Consider the following 19,484-nt stretch of genomic DNA (forward strand, 5'->3'; position numbering starts at 1 on the left):
GCTTTTTTTTTTTTAATTGAAGTACCATCAGTTACAATGTGTCAATTTCTGGTGTACAGCACAATGTCCCAGTCATGCATATACGTACGGATATTGAATCACAATGTTAACAGTATTTCTTTCTGAGTATTCCTTCCCTTTTTCTAGCTCCCCCCTCCACTCCTTTTTCTCCTTTCTTTTTCCTTCTCTCTCTCACTCCTTCTCCACACCTATAGGAAAGGTACCCAAACATCTGCTACCTTGGTCGTGTTGTCAGGTACCATCCCCAGCCCTCCCCAGCCCCCTGCCTTCCTGATGTCATCAACCCCTCACCCCCAAGTGTAGAGCAGACTGTTCTCTGCAATCAGTACCTGTATGTTCTTTCCTTTCTCCCCTCCACTGAAAAAGACCCTTCCTGGTGTGACCTTTGAAACAGGGTCTGCTAGTTCTTTCTAGGTTTGATCAATAAATCGCTCGCTCTCTCTCTCAACCATCCTGTTTTCATTTCAGGCAAGGCAACTTAAACTTGAAGAAATGAAATCTCCAAGGAGAACCACCTTGTGCTTCATGATGATTGTGATGTACTCTTTCCAAGCTGCACTGAACTTGAATTTAGAGTCAGTTGTTTATCCTTCGGTGAGTAAACCCGTGTCTGCTCTGTTTTCCCCGTCACATTTTTTTTTATTTCCTGGGAATGTCACAGATGCAAATTGCTTTAAAAAAATTGTAGGGCCTTTGAGAAAATGTCACAAGTGGCGAGAGGGGGTGATGAATATAAATAGGAAAGGTATCTACTAGCCTACAACTTGCCTTACTCTGAAATCAGTGGTGGTACCAGGGGACACCCCAAGCTTCCCTCCTTAATTAAATTGCCACTTCGAGGCCTGAAGCTCCACCCTGTGATACTAACAACCGTGACTACAAAGCAGAGTTCAAGCACTGAGCAGGACCTATGTTCTCAAAGGATTCATTTTACCTAGAGCATCAGACTAGAGCACATTTCACAAGGTGTTAATTTGTGTCTGTGTTCTAATCACAGACTGATATTGTTGAAGGGGTCACAGATAACATCTAAGCTTTTGGCTGACAACTTAGCCAGGTCGTTTTGTCTTTGGGAAGTTCGTGGGAGTTTAGCTTAACTCAAGAGGGTGGTAAGTATCCCCTTGTTCCTTCTGAGAATCAGTGGGTTCTCCATTCCTTTAAGCTACTCCATGCACCGGAGACAGAGTGGGTTACTGGTTATGAAATCTTATGAGACTGAAGTGAGGCTCTCTGTGTCTCAGGTTTTTTCATCTGTAAGAGGATGAAAATCATAGTATTGCTTTACTGATTGCTGTGAGAATTAAATCAGTCAATATTTATAAGATGCCTTAGAACAGTGCCTGGCACATTTTTTTTTAAAAAAAAAAAGCTTTCTCAGTGTCTGCGATCATTATTTCTCCTACTGTAACAGTACTTTTCTCTACTGATTTTCAAAAAAAGATTTGAATACTACTTTATTCACTCTGTCACAATTGTTAGCCCTTTATTGGCAGATTTTCGCTTTACAAAATGTCTCTTTTTGTCCTTTTTTCAATTTCAATTCTTTGTCTTCTATTCTATTGTCAGCCCTGTTTTTATATTTGTCTTTGCCTGATCTTTATTTTTTGTTCAGCTTTTAATATACCCCTTTGCCTTACTGGTTCTCTTATAAACCATGCAGGTTTTTAATCCGACTGTGATTGGGGTATATAGTTTATTCACATTTGCTGTCATATTTAAAACGCTTGAGCGACCTTCAGGATTTTGTTTTATGACTTTCTGCACTTCCTTGCTCTTTTCTGTTTCTGTGTCTTTCTGTGTTTGACCCAGAAACACAGGTTTTGTCTTTTTCTTTATTTCTTTCACACTTGTGTGTCTTCTTCCAAACTCCAGTATGAAAGATACAGCCCGTGAAACCATATGCAGCAACTTGCTCTTATAAATAGACTAGGGAAAAATTACTTTTCCCGTGGACTGCACGGTCAGTGCGGAGCTCCACTTACCGCCAGTGCGTGGGGGGAGAGCCAGAACACAAGGTGATCTGAGCCGTGGGGCCAGCCTTACCTGTGTTCCAGATTTTCCCAGGTTTCCTGGCGGCAACAGTGAGCCAGGTGAGCCCTCATTGCAGTGGCCCCGAGCAAAGCCCCTCCATCTTCCTGGTGGCACAGGCTGGTCAGGAGATAAGCATTCCAAGGCTGCTGGGAAAACTTGAACTCATCTTCCTGGAAGTTCCACCAACCCCGTCAAAGGGCCCCACTTCCCCCTCCTCCACCCAGGTCTGCCGTCAAGATAGACCTTCATCCAGCCCAGAGGCTGAAACCCCCATTGGAGAGGTGCCCTTGAACTTGCCTTACCAGCTTATAAGCCCTGCGCTGCCACTCAGCTTCCACTTCTGCCACTTTAAAAGCAACAGGTGGTACTGAGCTTTTGGAAAAAAAATTGGGCATAAATGCGCATAAAATTTACCATCTTTTTAAGTGTATGCTTCAGTAGTCTTAAATCTGTTCACATTGTCCTGCAGCCAGCTGCAAAACCACCTTGCAAAACTGAAACTCTGTACCCACCAAACACCACCTCCCCAGCCCCCACCCCCAACTCCTGGAACTCACCATGCTACTGTCTGCCTCTGTGGTCTTGACTACTCTCAGTACCTCGTCTGACTGGAATCGTACAGTGTTTGTCTTTCCGTGGCTTCTTCCACTTAGCAGACTGTCCTAAAAATGTATCTATGCTGTAGTATGCATCAGAATTTCCTTCCTTTCTTGAGTCTGAATAATGATCCATTGTATGCATATCTCACATTTTGTTTATCCATTTATCCATCAATGGGCCCTTGGGTTGCCTTCACCTCTTGGCTGTTGTGAGTAGTGCTGCTGTGGACATGGGGGTGCAAATACAGGGTGACAGGCTTTTGAAGTGTGACGATGATGTAGTGTCCTAAACCTCAGTGTGCACATGAATCCAGCTGGGAACCTTCTTAAAGTGCAGATTTCAACTCAGGAAGTCTGGGGTGGGGCCCTGGATGCTGCCTTTCTGACAAGCTGCCCTTGCTCCGGCCCCAGGGACCAAACTTGGGGCAGAAAGGCTGCAGGCTCTCTGTGTTGGAGTTAGCCCCAAGTGCAAAGCCTGGTTCTTACACTAGCTAGCTTTGGAAATTTAGTCACGTTTCTTCATCTCCCCGAACCTGTCTCCTCTACATCCTAAGAAAACATATTGTCTCTCCTTCATTGACTTGTTGTGAAGATTAAAGAGTCTCATATATGCATCACAGTGCTAAGGCACAGAGCAGGTGCATAAGATTTGGTGGTCATTTTTGCTATTCTGGTACAAATAAACCTGTGCTGGCATGCCTATTCGAGGGGACATTCTAACAGGACCCTTGCTGAGACAATCACCTCACTGGAGGAAAAGATGTGAGGGGATTCCCAATCAAGAAAGAGACAGATGACTGACAGGGCCCCGGTGGGGAGGGGTGAGATCTAGCGACAACTTGTTTGTCATCCGGTTCCCTGGGGGTTTTCTTTTCACACATGAAATGCCACCTCTGGTTCCTGACCGGTTGTCTAGCCCCAGTTCAGGCCACCGCCCCCATCACCACCACCACTGTGACTATTTGTAATGTCGTCATGTCCAGCAGGTGGGGCATTTCCTGGAATTAGTGACCTTGTGTCTTCTGGCTGGAGCTCGGCCGACAGGAAATCCCTTCTGGACAGAGCCGACCATTGTCCTCCGATACCCATCTGGGTACCTCCACATGGACAAGCAGAGGGAGCCCCAACCGAAGCTCTGGTTTTGGGGTTGTTTTTTCATTCTTTTTTTTGGGGGGGCAGTAATTCTATTTTTTTAAAATTTTTTTTTTAAATGGAGGTACTGGGGATTGAACCCAGGACCTCGTGCTTGCTAACACTCTGCTATTGAGCTACACCCTCCCACCCACTGAGGCTCTGGTTTTTGTCTGAAGGAAATACTCAGCATTGGGAAACCCTGACAGGATCTGTGCTCAGCCTTGTAGTTCCCTGAATTGGGGTGACATAAGACTCAGGAGGGCAAGGCTGTCCCCCAGTGAGACCCAGAACAGCTGGGCACACAGCACTGCCGGAGGTGACATGAGCATCTGGTGAGCCTCAGCATGGTATTTTTCATAATGTAAGAAACTAGCAGAAGGGCAATGCTCGGTGGTAGAGGGTCCCTAGCAAGCACAAGGTCCTGGGTTCAATCCCCAGTACCTCCATTGAAACATAAAAATAAATGTATAAATGACTAAATAAAAATTAACCTAATTACCTACCCCTTCCAAAAAAGAAAAAGGAAAAAGAACTCATTACAAAGAAAAAGAAGAGACTGAGAATGAGTGGATGACTTCTCCAACTAGGAAGAAGAAGACATGGCAGGATTCAGTTCTCGGTGTGACTCCCGCACGTGCCTTATTGATATCCAGGCCCCGTGACTTGGCAGCCCAGCTCTTTGTACCTTCTCGAATCTGGGAGGTCAGGGGTCTTCACCACTGCCAGCACCCCCAGCGAAAAGTCAGAGGCTTTTTACTTTCAGTATGTTTTTCCTCCATTTCCCCCAATGATGACAGGGATTAAAATTAAAAGTCAGTCATTCTCATAAAAAGTTGTGAATCCTCACTAAACAACAGAGCCGGGAGGTGACAGACTTAGGGAAATAGCGCTTTGCACAGGTGTCCTGTGAAAGTTTTAGATAATCACCACGCAAATTCAAGAAATAATTAAAAAGTGGTGCTTCTCAAAAGGTGGCCTCAGGTCCAGGGATGTGCCGGTTGAAAAAGCGGTTTTCCTCACCCCACCCCAGACCTGCTAAATCAGGTTGGGGGAGGGGAGGGAAGTGATCCTTACAGTCACAGAGATTTGAAATGCTCTGCTCGCAAGAACTGAAATGTACCTTAATTTTAACCCACAACTGCCAGCAGCAAGTCTTCAATTCTTTAACACCTCCACCCTCATCAACTGGAAAATGGGAGAAGTGAAATCTCGGCCTGGGAGAGCTTCCCAAAGGTGACCACCAGCAGACACCTCCTCCTGGGCTGAGTCCCCAGTAATGGCCCATGAAGAGGGGACAGAGAAAGCTTCCTGGTGGCTCCCCCTCCCCACCCCTGGGCCCCTGGGGGGATGGAGGCAGGAATGCAGAGAAAGAACCTTTCCTTCTGCCTGGGCACAGAGCCAGAACTTCCTCCAGCAGAAGCCGGGCAGGAACCAGCCCTACACGTTGACTTTTTGTTATTTAATGGTTCCTGCCCCTTCTAGGAGAGCTCACTGCACAGGAAGCAGCACCTGGGCTCTTGAAATCCCAATTACCAACCTTCATTCCTCTGTTCATTTCTTAGAGAATGTGTATGATCTCTCAGGTCCACAGTCCCTCCACAATTCCTATGGGTATTAACATCAGTCGTTGAAAAGAAGAAGATGGAGGGGTCAATTGAGTAAGACAGAGAAGAGATGCTGGTTAGGAGAGACTGGGTCACTGAGGCAAACCCACCGTTTCCCAGGGTATCTCCTGATAAGACGGTGCAGTGCCTGTGTGGATAAGTGCAGACTTTGGAGGCAGGCTAGCTAGGTTTGAGTCCCAACTCTGCCATTTAAAGGCTGTGTGACCTTAGGCAAGTTATTTGACCTCTCTGCACCTGTTTCCTCATCCATGAAATGTGGCTAATAACAGTATCCACATCTTAGATGGTCATGAGGATTAAATAAATAAGCACATATGAAGTAGGTAACAGTGCCTGGCACGGGGTGTTGAAGACGTCTTAGGAATTCTTACTTTTGTTAGCATTATGAGGTGCAATAAGTAGGGGAAAACTGGTAGAATTTTTCACAGAGGGCAGAACAGGCTGTGTCTCGGGTGGCTTTCATTGGTGCATGGGGTTAATGGTAAAGCACACACACCCTGGAGGGCAGGGGTTTTCTGGCTCTTCTATTGAGCCTTAAGGAAGTTTGGACTGGGAAACGCATCATGGGGAAACTGCCTTGGAGGTAGGGACGAGCTAGGAACCCAGGGTCGGGTCAAGGTGGGGTTATAAGCTACGGAGCTGGCAGTGACCCCAGCAGCAAAGCCAACCGATGTCAGTTCTTAAACAAAGAAGCCACGTGATGACAGGAGATGAGCTCTACAGAGATGAAGCAAGTGGTATCCAGAGGGGACCCTGTGAATGGTGTCCCCAGAGCAGTGCGATGCCCTGTCCCAGAATAGCACTTTTTAGATCACTAAAACTTGTCTAATGTTTTACATTTGTTAATCATTTGATCCTCACAACAACCTCATGAGGCAAGCAATTTTTGTCCCTGTACTATAGGTGAGTACGGAGGCACAGAGGGGTTAATTAACTTGCCCAAAGTCACACAGTCATTTTATGGCAGAGCTAGGATTTGTATTCAGTATCTGCAGAGTCTTTACTCTTAACCCACAAATTTTCTGATCTAACTAATGTTTATTAAGAGTTTACTATGTTCCACATTGAAGTTTGATTAATTCTCAGAACAATTCTACAAGGTCAGTCCTATTATTATTCCAGTTTGCAAAAAAGGAAACTGAGGCTCAGAGAGGCTAAGTAACTTCCTCCAGGTCGCACAGCTAGTAAGGGGCACCACTTGATACTCAGGAAGACTGATCCTAGAGCTTCCTGTCACAGTCCCCACCTTAGAAGGTAATCATAGAACCCTCCAGGAGGAAAAGGACCAGAGGAGGAGAAAATAATTTCTATGCATGCGCAATCTAAATAGCCCTAATGCTGCAGAAATATTGGGGCGGGAACAGGCTGTGTGCGGAGGAGAGGTCATGAGACTTGTTTAGAAGGTCACTGGAGTGACTCAGAGTTCAAGTCTTAGTACAGTGGAGAACACCATAATTTATACTCTTGACGCTTCAAGCTGCAGGAACTCTGAGAAACTCAGATAGACAGCTTTCTTCCGCTCCTGGATCTAGAGACCGGTCTACAGAAAGTCGATGCCAAGATCACACCACAGAGGCAGCTCCCTTTGATTTTCCCTACCCTTCAATGGCTGTTGGCCTGCCAACCGCAGGGCGCAAGGTGCCAACCCAGAATCCGCAGTCCTACACTTAGCTCAAACATTCAGGGGCATGTGACCAGAAATCCATCGTGAAAAGACATCTCTGACACTCACTGAGGATTTTTTTTAAATGTTCTTTCAGCTTCTCCGTGGACATGGCCTAGCAGGGGAGGACCCAGTAAGGCAAAAACGAACTGGTATGTAACTCTTGGCTTAGCCACCTCTTCTAGTAAGTCCCATCAAATGACATCTGCTGTAATTTTTTGAAACGCTGTGACCCACATAATTCAATCTTCCAGCACATCAGGGTTCAATTTCTAGAAGTAACTGCCAAGGAACCCCATGCTCTATTCTTTCAAAGGACATGAAGCGGGTTTTATCAACACATCCAATCTCCGTGTCCTCTCCCATCACCGCTCCTCAGATCCAGAAGATTTCCCCGTGGCTCTTCCCACAGCTGCCCTCCACTGCCGCCCAAAAGCCTGCTTCTCCACTCTCCACCCAGCAGGCTCGCCTTTTGCCCTTTTAAAACTTTTAATCTCACCTCCTCTCACTCAGCACTTTATCCCTGGATCAACTTAACCACTAGATTGAAGTCCTCCTCTGCCTCCCACTCCAGTTATCCTACTAAATTCCAAAGAGGTGGTCCAGAAAATCCAGGGCTCTCCAAAAGAGTTGGGGACAGGTGGGGGCTGTGAACACCACAGCGTCCCCTCCCATGTGCAGGACCCTGGACAAGGGCAGGTGGGTATGTCTATAGGCTGCATCTTCCAAGGACCAGATCCTTCTCCTTCCACCACAGCAACCTTGCAAAAGCATCAGTCTGATTCTGCATGAAATCCTTCAAGGATTGCCTTGGAGACAAAATCCAATCATCCGCTCGCGTCTTACTGGATCCAACGTACTTTGCCTGTTTGCTTTCCTTCTGTTGCCTTTCACAGGGTCGCTACCCCACCCACCAGCCCCCTTTGCTTGTCTGGGGGACTCAGTTCACACGGGCTTCTGCCCTGTCATGCCTTCCATCAATTCCCCAGACAGGGAGGGGTTCCCACTACCCTTGATACGTTCCCATAGCACAATATTTGTCCCAAGGCATTGGAATTATTTTGCTTCCTCTTTGCCACTCCCAGGAGACATGAGCTCCCTTGAACCCTCTTCCTCCCGGCAGCCTGGCATGTAGCCCAGTGTCTCAACAGCTGAGGGAACAAATAAAGAGAATGCTTGTCTCTGTCCTAGCTGCCCTTCGGTCAGCTCAGAGGGTATGCTCCTTTTCGATAAGCACCTGCTGGCTCAGTGGCTATACCAACTGTCTTAACCTGTATCCTTGGGACTGAATCATTTTCCAGGCATGTTGTGACTTGGTCTATTCCATCTCATAGTCTGAAAGAGACATTAGGCTGCTTGACAGAGGAGGTTTCCCCCTTGGGCAGGACAGAGAGGTATCTGGTAGACCTCTTTACAGGGCCATAACCAGATCTGACTGTTGCCTGGTGCTTGAAATGAGAATTCAACCATGTTTTTTTTACTCTGAAGTATAGTTGATTTACAATGTTGTGTTAGTTTCCGATATACCACATAGTGATTCAGTTATATATAATCTTCTTCATTATAGGTTATTGCAAGATATTGGTTGTAGCTGCCTGTGCTGTACAGTAGGATCTTGTTGTTTATCTATTTTACACATAGTAGTTTGTATCTGCTAACCCCAAACTCCTAGCGTATCTCTCCCTCTTCCTCTTTGGTAACTGTGGTTTGTTCTCTATTTGACCACATTTTGTCAAGCTCAAGAAATGCTCACTGGAAGCTCTTACCGTTGGTCATTTCCCCTTCCCTTCCCTTCCTTTCCTTTCTACTTCAGCCGTGCCTTACATCCCTGTGGGATCCTCACTCTCCCTCCTCCCCTCCTTCCCTCAGGTAGCATCACCTCTACCCCGTCCTGACACCCCCTTCCGCCCTCCTGCCCCTGTGACAGGAGCAAGGCCAGCAATGTGCCCATTCGGTACTTTCAAAACCTTTTGTTCCTAAAATCACACCGTCTGTGGTGAGTTCCAGCTCCAGGCTTCTGCCAGCTTCTTCTCGGGCTCAGGCTGCCAGCTTCCCCAGGGCCACTTGGTGACCTGACAGCTGTAAAAGTAACGTCTTCCTGCACTTCCGGGCCGGGCTGTTTGTGAGCCAGGTGGCCCATGCGAGAGCTTAGCCCCTGGAGAGGAAACCACCTCTACATCTAAGGATTTGACATTCCAAAACTTTTCCAGATGCGCTTTCAGTAAAAAACAATCATGACAATGATAAAAGACCATGAAAACATTTTCCATTTTTTTATACGTGGTCTTTTGTGCTGTGGAGTCATTTTGGAAGTGTGCTTGACTCAAGCCATCACCTGCAGAAGATCCTCCTGGCCTTGGTACTTTTACAAAATCCCTGAAATCGTCATGGAAAGGCCCGAGTGCTCGACTGCAGATACTCAGAATATAAATTGTAGTTCAGAGCATCGCTGTCCAGGGAAACTAGGACAGCAGGCAATAGGAGGCTTCCATTCAGCAGATCCCACACAGCAGTGCCTGTGTCCTGGAGCCTTAATGCCAGAAAGGGGCAAACCAAGGTCCCAAGAGAAAGAGAATGCTCAAAAGGAATTTCTTTTTTTTTTTATTGATTTACAATCATTTTACAATGTTGTGTCAAATTCCAGTGTTCAGCACAATTTTTCAGTCATTCATGGACATATACACACTCATTGTCACATTTTTTTCTCTGTGATTTATCATAACATTTTGTGTATATTTCCCTGTGCTATACAGTGTAATCTTGTTTATCTATTTATTTCTTTTTGAGGCACTGGACCAAATCTTTAGATCTTCAGGGCTTGGGGTAGAATCATCTTTAAAGGCAGGCTCAGTGCTCATATTTATTCTCCGAGCTATGGGTGTTTTCCTACATCACATACAGATGTGTCACAAACACACACACATATACACATACATACAAGTACACAAGTATATCTATTATTACCGTCCAGAGTTGTTGAAAGGATTAAATAATATTATGTACATGTTTTTAAAACATGAATAGGGTTATCTGAGGGGGGGGTTGTTTGTTTTGATGGGTTTTTAATTAAAAACAAATCTAATTGATTTATTTACAAAATTACTGCATTTGAAACAGCCTGAAAGGTCCCTGGTACAGAGAAGTCTTCATGTAACTGCTGATGGTAGGAGGAGGGGTGCCACGATATTAGCATTTTAGGAAAACTATTTCAAAACTCTGTGGGCGGGGGAAGAGGAGCCTGTATGCAAACCTGAGAATGAGGGTGAGTCGGCTCGTTAGAGCAGAGTGGGTGTCGGGGGGCAGAGGGAAATAAGCAAGGGTCAGAGCATCTGGAATTCGGTCCTGAGTCCCCCAGGAAGGGGGCTTTAGACCAGCCGAGAGGCTGGCAGGGAGAAGATGCTGATGGAAACCATGGGAAGTGAAAACTAGCCAGGTGGTTATTGCGGAAGGAATTATACGAAATTCGTGCAGGGAGACCAGCAAGGATGCTCAGCAGTGTGGACCGTCATCGGCCCTGGCTCCGGGGAGGATATAGGAAAGGAACAGAGAGAAGGCTGGTGAAAGACATGTGGAGAAGCAGGTCCAAAGGACTTAGCAGCAGATTCGACATGGGGTGATGGGGAGTGAGGATCCCTGCGACACTCCAGGGTGCACAGACCTGGATGACTGGGGAGAGGGAGGTCACAGGCAGAAAGCGGAGCTGGACTGGAAATCGTATTGCGGAGGTATGCCAGTCAGCTCAAAACTGAGTCTTCCAGGTGGTCTTCCTAGGGAACCGAAAGCAGAAGTTTCATATCGGTTGGAAGAAGCACAAATATGTCCTCTACGTCAATTATGAAGCTCCCCAATGCCAGATTTCTGAGCTTAGCTGGGACCACGTCTTGGGCCCTGGGCTGGAGTTCCCATTGGTTCTTCTATGGCTTCAAAAGGAATGGCTGATGGGAGACAACACTTCAAGACAAGGAGACCGAGGATGTCCCAACCCTGGGCTCAAGGTGTTTCCATCCTCACGCCTCTTTAGTGAGAGCAAAGTTCCTACCAGACTGGGTTGCTGGCTGCCAGCTTGGAAATCCTGACCCTCTGCAGACCTGCAGCCAGGTGTCCTGGCCTCTTTTGGTCTGGGTTCGGGAAATGCCTTGCATTTTCCAGGTGGAGGAGCAGAATTGGGGATTTTACTGGCTTTAATCTTTCTTATAACTTGTGGCATTTGGCGCTCTGAGCGGGCAGTGGTGGTGGCAGAGTAAGACGGGAAAGCTGGGTGCTCTCTGCCTGTGTTGTTTGTTTAACTGTCTCAAAAGTGAGACCTCGTTGGAATAGAATTAGGTTTTTTTGACCTACCAGCAGACAGCTGCCTAGATTACAACCCTTACACTTGCTATAACCAATACTATTATTTCTACCTGCTGTTTCAGAATGGCTAATAGGGGCCAGGCAACTTGCTAGGGGTTGTCATACAGTAGCCCAATTCGTCAACAGTTCTGCAGAGAAAATTGTGCCCTTAATTTACAGATGAGCGAAGCATGGCTCACAGGGGTTCATGGCCTCCCAGGTGAGAGGCCCCAGCTCTCTGTGGCTCCAAGTCCAAGCTCATAGTTACAGGTCATAGTTTTCAACGTGGGTTTCTGTTGCCTGTGAGGTTTCATCCCATGATTTTTTTTTTTTAAGCAAAGAAGTGTTTCCAACATTTATTGAGTGTATATATAATTAAGCACCTCTTGGGTCCAAAGAAGGTAAAACTTGGTGACCACCTGCTATAAACTTTTAATCTGGTCATCAGGATAGGATGTATATGCACCATAAGTTAAATTCAAAGTTCATAATATCAAAAGCAGAGTCATGCCTTACGGTGAGCCTGCAAAAGGCAAAGCTACCACCAAGAAAGTCGTAGAAGTAACAGAGACATAGGTCTGGGCCTAAATGTAAGTTTCTAACAGAACTGACCAAAGATGGGTCGGACCATCTTATATAGATGTGAGTTTCTTGTCACACAATGTATTTGAGCCAATCTGAATAAGCACTTAGCAGATGTGTTTGTAGGGCATCGTCGCGTCTGATGAGTGGTTACCCTAGGAGATCTGTAAAATGTTCAAACGACTTCACATTGCCTTGATTCTGAGTCCTGAGGTCAGCAAGCACACATAAACTCAGAGAGAAGCCAGAAAGAATTGATCAAGGCTGAGATAGGAAAGAAGGAGCAGATGTGGGACAGCAGGGGGCAGGGAAGAGGGAGCTCCAGGCAGAGGGAATGCTGTGAGATTAATGAATGGGCCGGGGCTTTTCTTGTGCAGATATTGCAGGAGGAAACCGCATTATCTGGAATCACATTTAGAGGAAGGTTGCACAGCCACTCCGTGATCCTCGGAGCAGCTTTGTAGAGTAAGGGGCACTGGCCTCCCTGTCTTTTTCTCACTAGGAAGAGAACTTTATACCTGGCTGGCCCTGATGACTGAGGTGGATGATGAGCTAGTAGAATTAATTCTTTTCTCTAGACTTCACAGCCCAGTGTTTTATAATGCAGTGCAGCCCGCCCTCTCTCCATCCACACCTGCCAGCTCAGCCACAGCCTGGGGTGCTGGTGGTTTTCCCCTGGGTGAACCAATCTTTCTCAAACCTAAAGGGAGAACAGGACCTTTGAGTCTCTGCTGACAATGGTACAGCAGATGCAGAGGACGGTCCAAACTGCTACCTACTAGAACGTGTCAATAAATAAGCAGAACAGGCATCTTCTAATATTTGCCTGCTACAGGGCTAAGGGGGAGAAACCACGGAGCCAGGTCTTCGGTAATCAGGTGGCCTTATCCCCTCGGTCAAGAGAAAGCCACACCCACCTTATTTCTCCTGGGCGAGGTCAGCAGGTGGGAGATTGATTTCTGCTTCCACTTAGGCTCCGACTTCTGTGAAGCCATAACTGCATTTGAGTTGCCAGGCAGAATTAGGGCTGTTTGCTTAAATAGCTGTGATTAAGAACTGCTTGTGGCAGTGTGGGGCCAACTTTCCAGAAATGCCTCTTTAAAATCAGTGCTGTATGGCAGCGGGCAGAGATTTATGGGAAAGGAAAGGGGAAATCCTGGTGGGTTTGTGCCTCCTGGGCCAGCAATAGGCCTGCCCCTGCGACACTGAGGACACTGATGGAATGTGCTACCTTCCACTGGGGCATCGGTGAGTCAGAAAAATTCAGGCAAACAGCACCAGGGCAGAGGAGACTGAGACAAAGAAAACACACTGGACTATCTGGGATCAGATGGTCCAGAGGCAGCAGAGAAGAGTGGAAGGGCCTCCAACATACACACAGAGGTGTCCTGTTCCCCCTGCGTCCCTGGTAGCCTGGGGCAGGGCAGCCAGCATCACTTTCTTAAGCTCTGAAGTCCTCAGGTCTGGAAGAGGTAAAGCAGACAGGGGCCTTTCTACCCCAAACCCTGGGCCTGCCGAGGGCTGTGAGCAGAGTGGGCCTCTGATCCCGCCTGTCCGCTGGCCACGCTGACCTTCCCTCAAACTCAGACGCTCTCTCTGGGGCATTACAGGGACAGGAGGCCCAGGAGCAGATCCAGGTCCTGCTGGCCCGTAAGACCATGGTACTCTTGACGGGGAGGAATGACCCAGATTGAGAGGATCTCCTTCTGTGCTTCCTCAGACCAGCTGTGGAAGTTGTTGCCTCAAGGTGTTTGCGCTGGTTTTCTCTTCCTAGAGTCACTTTTCCTCCCCAGATCTCTGCCTGGTTCACTCCTCACTTCCTTCACGTTTTTGCTTAACTTTTCCATCTTTGTAACGATTCTACAGAAAATCGCACACCACCCTCATTCTGCCTGCCCCTCTGTCTCCTCGCCCTGCTTTATCTCCTCCACGCCCTTCAGAACTGCCCGATGTCGAGGTCTGAACTCCCTGGTTGCCTCCTGTAGGATGGAAGGGCCACGCACGCACGTGGAGCTTTGCCTCTCTGATTCACCCCGTGTCCCCGGCACCCAGCCCAGGGCCTGGGGAGGAGGCCCTCCCAAAGCCGTGAAGTTCCTTACAGATCAACCAAGCCAGGAAAACCAAACAAACCTAGCAAGGCGTAGTGTCAAAATCCATGTCCGTGACAGTGGGTCACAAAGTGGTTTTCCTCACTGTGGATGTCTGAGACCTTGATTGCACTGCCTAGAACTGAACCAAGTTTTAGATCATTCTTCCATTTATGATGAATAATTTTGCCTTTGAATTTGATTATATTTTAAATCGTACTTTGGGAATTGGACACTGAATTCTAAAAAGACATTAAACAATACCCTACATGCAGTTTTTGAGCCTGTTTTCAAAGAGAAGACATTTCCTTCTCTGCTAAAGGCTCCCCATCCTTATCAGCTCTAGGGAGAAGCGACACTTGGGCTGAAGGTCATAGATGTTGCCAAAGGGCGGATGAGGGGAAGAGGGTCCTAGAGGCTGGTGCTTTAATTCATACTTGCACAAATGCCATAGGCTGGAACTCTAAAGTCACAGGAACTGTCCTCTTAGAGGTATTTTAAGCTTTTGGCTCAGCTCCTTGTAAGGTCTTAGCAGAAGCACGACCTTGGTTTCAGTGGGGAATGATGACGTTCAAGAATCACCCTGTGCTTTTTGGACACATGCTTGTTCCTCAGTTACATGTGCAAAGAGCAGAGAGAGGTCATCTCAGGCATGGATGATGGAAATAACCCTTGGGTTCCGATACGATGCTGGGATCAGACCCTGGAAGGCAACGATGCAAAAGATGAAGTGGGTGACACGGGATTGTTCCTGACCTCACTCATCTCGAAAGCAGCTACCGGCCAGGAAATCCTGTTTACAGTCATGGGAGGAGGGTAGACCACAGCAAAGAGGATCCTGGAACTTCTGAATCCTCTGGAGGATTGTTGCAGTACCTTTCAGGAAAAGGAATGTCCTCTAAGGCAGACCTTGTAAATAACAGGCAGCCACCCTCCCTGCAAATGTTCCCAGCAGGCAGGATACCGTATCCAGGGTTAGGATCACTCAGGTTAAGACTAGCAGTCCTTCCAGGAAGCTTGCTTCCGCCACGGAACCATCTGTGAATCAGAAAGAATGCAGGAAATTTGCAGCAACGCCATAGCATCGTGACAGACTGATTCTACCCTGAGTTCTAAAAGTCACTGTGTCCTACTTGTAAATACACATTTATAAGGAAGAAGTGTACCCAAAGCTGCATTCCTACTTTTAAGAAAATGTGCACATTTTTTACAGTTGGAGTTAATTACAGCAAGTTGAAAGATGCCAAAATGAAATAATTCTCAACAAGGTTGATGAGTAAAACCAAACACCTAGACAAACATAGTTTGCAGCTCTCAGTGGACAAATATTGCCATTTTCTGCAGTAAACATTTATCGGTTGGAATCTCCTACAGTAAACTCACTGCATTGTAGTGTTTCACATAAATAATCCTTGGAACATTGAAAACAAATCTTGCAGTATTATGGATATATTATGGGGGAAATTCCTTGCCCGGTTAGAAAACGGACATAGAATTTTAATTTTATGGTTCTATACACCTCATACTTCTAGATTTGACTTATATTTTCAAGTAAGAGTTTTGCAAGTATTCACTAATCTTTTCTTTGTTTGACTGACGAGATGAAATAAGCCACAACGGGTCTTCTCAACCCACTTGTATGAAAAAATTCTCCTATTCTTTGAAGGTTCTTCATTAGCTACTAACCAAGCCCATGGCTTCTGCTCCAGTTATATATTTCAGCCAAGAATGAGCCGAAGATTCTGGCAGTGACAGAAAATCGAATCTGTGGCTCAACTGAGAAATCACAGGTTCAACAAGCGTCGATGGGAAATGAATTTATTAGGTGGTGAGCTCCATGCCAGAAGCAGTGGGTAAGGCTCTGAGAAATGAAAGAAGCAGTCCTGCCCTTGAGAAGCTTACTTCCAGGGATCAAGACATGATGAATGTCGGAAACTATGCAGGAACATTGCAGGATATCTGCTGTCTGGCTCGCCTGGAGTGGGAAACAGATGCGTCTGGAATGGCAGCCGGTCAGCCAGCATGGGGGCAATTTGGAAAAGCAATGAATTGCTGAAGATCTCTTGTAGTTCACTTTTCAACTTGCCAAGTTTGCTTTCGTTGAGTACCTTTCATGTTCTGGACACCCGGAGATACAGAGGGAGAACAAAGAGCCCACGCCTTAGGCGTAGGCTGAGAGCAAAGGGAATTACCTAAGTGACCTTTCTCAGGGGTCTTCAAGCCACGCCTAGTTCAGCTCTTAACAGACATGCATGTCCGTTGAATAGTGTCTGAAACATACTGACTCATTCTGGTGAGTCAGGACCGTGGTTTTTATTGTCTAGGCAGTTGCCAAGCCTCCCTGCTAGGTCACTTGGTTCTATTCTTGTCCCGTTATGGTCCATTCTCACACAGTCATCCTTGGCCTTGGACGCCAAGGTGGGTATGGGGATGGAGAGGACGGACAAGTCCTGATCTTGGCCTGTGAAGCTCTCAGATGGCCAGAGAACCGAGCCCTGAGGCCAAACAGATCTGCTGCCTGTGTCTCCTAAAAAGCAAAGTCACAGAAGAGAAGCGCCATGAAGGTGGTGGTCAGTAAATGGGCTCTGCTTTTTCTCTAAACATGGTCATTAGAAATTCTTAAAGGCTGTTGTGTCCGGCATCCACACGTCCCCGTCATTGGCTTTAAGTGCTAAAAGGTCTGTCGTGTCCTCTCTCCACCACCCACGGAAGTCCTCACAGCCTTCGTACACTTTCATTTCAGTTGCCGCAAGTCCGTCTGCAGCTCGAGAGTTCACGGTCGATGTTGAGATCGCTTTGGAAAATGTCTCCTTCCTGGAGCCCATCAAAGCTTACTTGAGCAGCCTCAGTTTTCCAATTCAAGGGAATGACACTGACCCAGCCACCAACATTCTGAGCATCGAGGTGACAGCAGGTGAGTAAAAGACCCATTTCTGGAAATAGGAGGACTGGGTCTAACAGGAGAAAGGCTGGCTGAGCTCCTTACTCTTAGAGCAGGTTACCCTTGGTGGGCAAGTGAAATGGCCCTAGCAGCCTGAGGTGTGATTTGATGATTTCACCGCCTTCCAATGTGGTCAAGTCCCTATTCAGAAACTCTGTAGCGAGTGTCCTATTTTAAATGGTGACCAAATGTTTGCTTGGTGGCTTGTGTGTTGGTTTTCACAAAGTGGTCCCAAGGTATGCTCGTGACCACCTCCTGGGTCTTCTTACCCTGGGCAGTCAGTATAGCAAGGACTGGTTCAGGGTATTAGTAAGTAGCAAGCTCTTGTCTTTTGGGCATCACAGAACAAGGGACCTGCCTGGATCAGAAGCAAGGGCATGAAGCAGAACCTCCCAGACTTTGGGGTTGGACTTTCTGGTCACTGACTCCCTTTCAGGTCATGCGAGTTCCCCTAACATCTCAGGGGACCATCCCTTGTGTCCCCTAGAAGCTGTGAGATGGGATTGCCCCTTGCCCTAGAAGAGATTTCTGCTTTGTAAGTTGGAAAAGCACTGATGGGTGTTGGGCTTTATTCTTCCTAAATGGAGGCAAGAAGAAAGTTCTTGTTTTCCAAAATCTTTTCAAATTCTCATGCCTAAATAGTCGATCACAATGCCAGTCTGTGCACCTAAATTTTTAGTTCTTAATACATGCTATTTGAACCTGAACTGGCTCCCTTTGGATGCCATTTCTCACCAAATTCTACCTCACCATTAATTTCGTTTAGTTAGTGGTTCACTGACTGCTGCCAGTATGAGTCCTCCAGTGGCAGAAGGCGTGTCCAGTGGTCCTCAGATACCTTTGCACACAGACCTTTTCTGTTCCGTAGGATATCTCACAAAGCTAGTCATAGTGGAGCAACACAGGAAACACAGTTCCCACAAAACACAGATCTTTTGCCTCTAAAATTATTTCCTTTATTTACGGGCAAAATTAATGAATGAATTTTTCATCTCTTCTGGTTTGCTTCCCAACTGTTTTTAATGGAAACCATTCATGTCTGTTTGAGTACTACAAAGCAAATCTAGCCAACAAAACAGATCAGTAAATATCCAATAAACAAGCAGTTTGCTTTTGTTGAACCTCTTACATGATTATGAACAGTTTCTGTTTCGTACACTCAGTGTAGACACTTTTCAAACTCTCCCTGGTTTATTTTGTGCTGTTAAAGGAGGCATGACTTTAAGGGGCTCCACTATTTATATTTTAGAAACTTGTTAACCCGGTTTTACAAGTTGGGTCGATGAGTTTCTCCCACTCTCTTTTTTTTAAGTAGTTGCTTTAGTTCTTGTTTTGTTTTTTTGTTTGTTTGTTTGTTTGTTTTTTAGGAAGGTACTGGGGATTGAACCCAGGACCTTGTGCATGCTAAGCATGTGCTCTACCACTGAGCTATATCCTCCCCACCCCACTGCCTCACCCCCACAAGTTTCTCTTTTAAGATGCGAATGCCCTTGGAAAGTGAAAATTATCCTGCCTGCAAGTCTGGTCACTCATACATGGAGGGGGTGAAGACTTTCTGATAGTTCACTGGGGAAGCTTGAGGCTTATGGGTTTTTCCCCAGGATCCCCAGGGACTTGATTGTCCTCTTATTTCAGAAACAGTTGTTTGATGGCTTTCCTTTAGGTCATCACTCTGTGGGCCTTTGCCTAGCTGCCTATCTGCAAACAAACAGCCCCCAGTGATATGACTTTGGTCCAGTTTTAGAAATAAATTCAGTGCCCTCTGTTTTCAGAGCATTTTTCAGTGTCCTCAGTGGGATCAGAGTCAGTTTGGGTTGCTCACGTTAGACTTGAAATGTAAAAGGCACAATTTTACAATTTGACTTGTATTCTTTATTTGTTGACCATTGCTCCACAACAAATTACCCCCAAACTTAGCATCCTAAAACAACAAACATTTGTTATACCACACAGTTTCTGAGGGCCAGAAATCCGGGAGGAGCCTAGCTGGGTGGCTCTGGCTCAAGGTCTCTCACTAAGTTATAGTTAGTCCATGAGCCAGAACTGCAATCGTCTGAAGGCTCAGCTGGGGCTGGAAAACTCGATTCCTAGCTCACTGGTGTGGTTGTTGGCAAACCTCAGCTTCTTACTAGCTGTTGTCTGGAGACCTCAGTTCCTAACTATGTGGGCTTCTCCACGACATGTCCTTCATGCAATGTGTCCGGCTTGCCAGAGATCAGAGAGAGAAAGAGAGAAGGAGAGAGAGGACACAGCCAAGAGGGAGACCAGCTCTAGTGATCTGGACCCTACTGGTTGGGATGCTCTCTTCCAAAGCATTTAGGTTTAGATGAATTCACCCAATGTAAAGCCTTTAGAAGCGTGTCTGGCACACAGTTTACACTCAGAGAATATTCTCTATTTTTTGTCTTTTAGAATTTAATCTCAGAAGTGATATATGACCACTTCTGCTATTCTCATTCCATTGGTCACACG

General features: G+C 46.5%; 1 protein-coding gene across 5 annotated transcripts in view; it reads left to right on the forward strand.

Annotated features, from left to right (window-relative positions):
- ADGRF5 (adhesion G protein-coupled receptor F5) overlaps window positions 1-19,484 on the forward strand; it is a 91,696-nt gene that overhangs the window by 40,602 nt on the left and 31,610 nt on the right. For all 5 annotated transcript variants that reach the window (XM_072944855.1, XM_015237378.3, XM_015237375.3 and 2 more), the window contains exons 2-4: window positions 490-615; window positions 7,171-7,225; window positions 16,815-16,985. In XM_072944855.1, the coding sequence (XP_072800956.1) occupies window positions 514-615; window positions 7,171-7,225; window positions 16,815-16,985 (328 nt within the window). In that variant the 5' untranslated portion in view covers window positions 490-513. The remainder of the gene's footprint in view (window positions 1-489; window positions 616-7,170; window positions 7,226-16,814; window positions 16,986-19,484) is intronic.

Source organism: Vicugna pacos, chromosome 20 (genome assembly GCF_048564905.1).
Source record: "Vicugna pacos chromosome 20, VicPac4, whole genome shotgun sequence".
NCBI lineage: Eukaryota > Metazoa > Chordata > Mammalia > Artiodactyla > Camelidae > Vicugna > Vicugna pacos.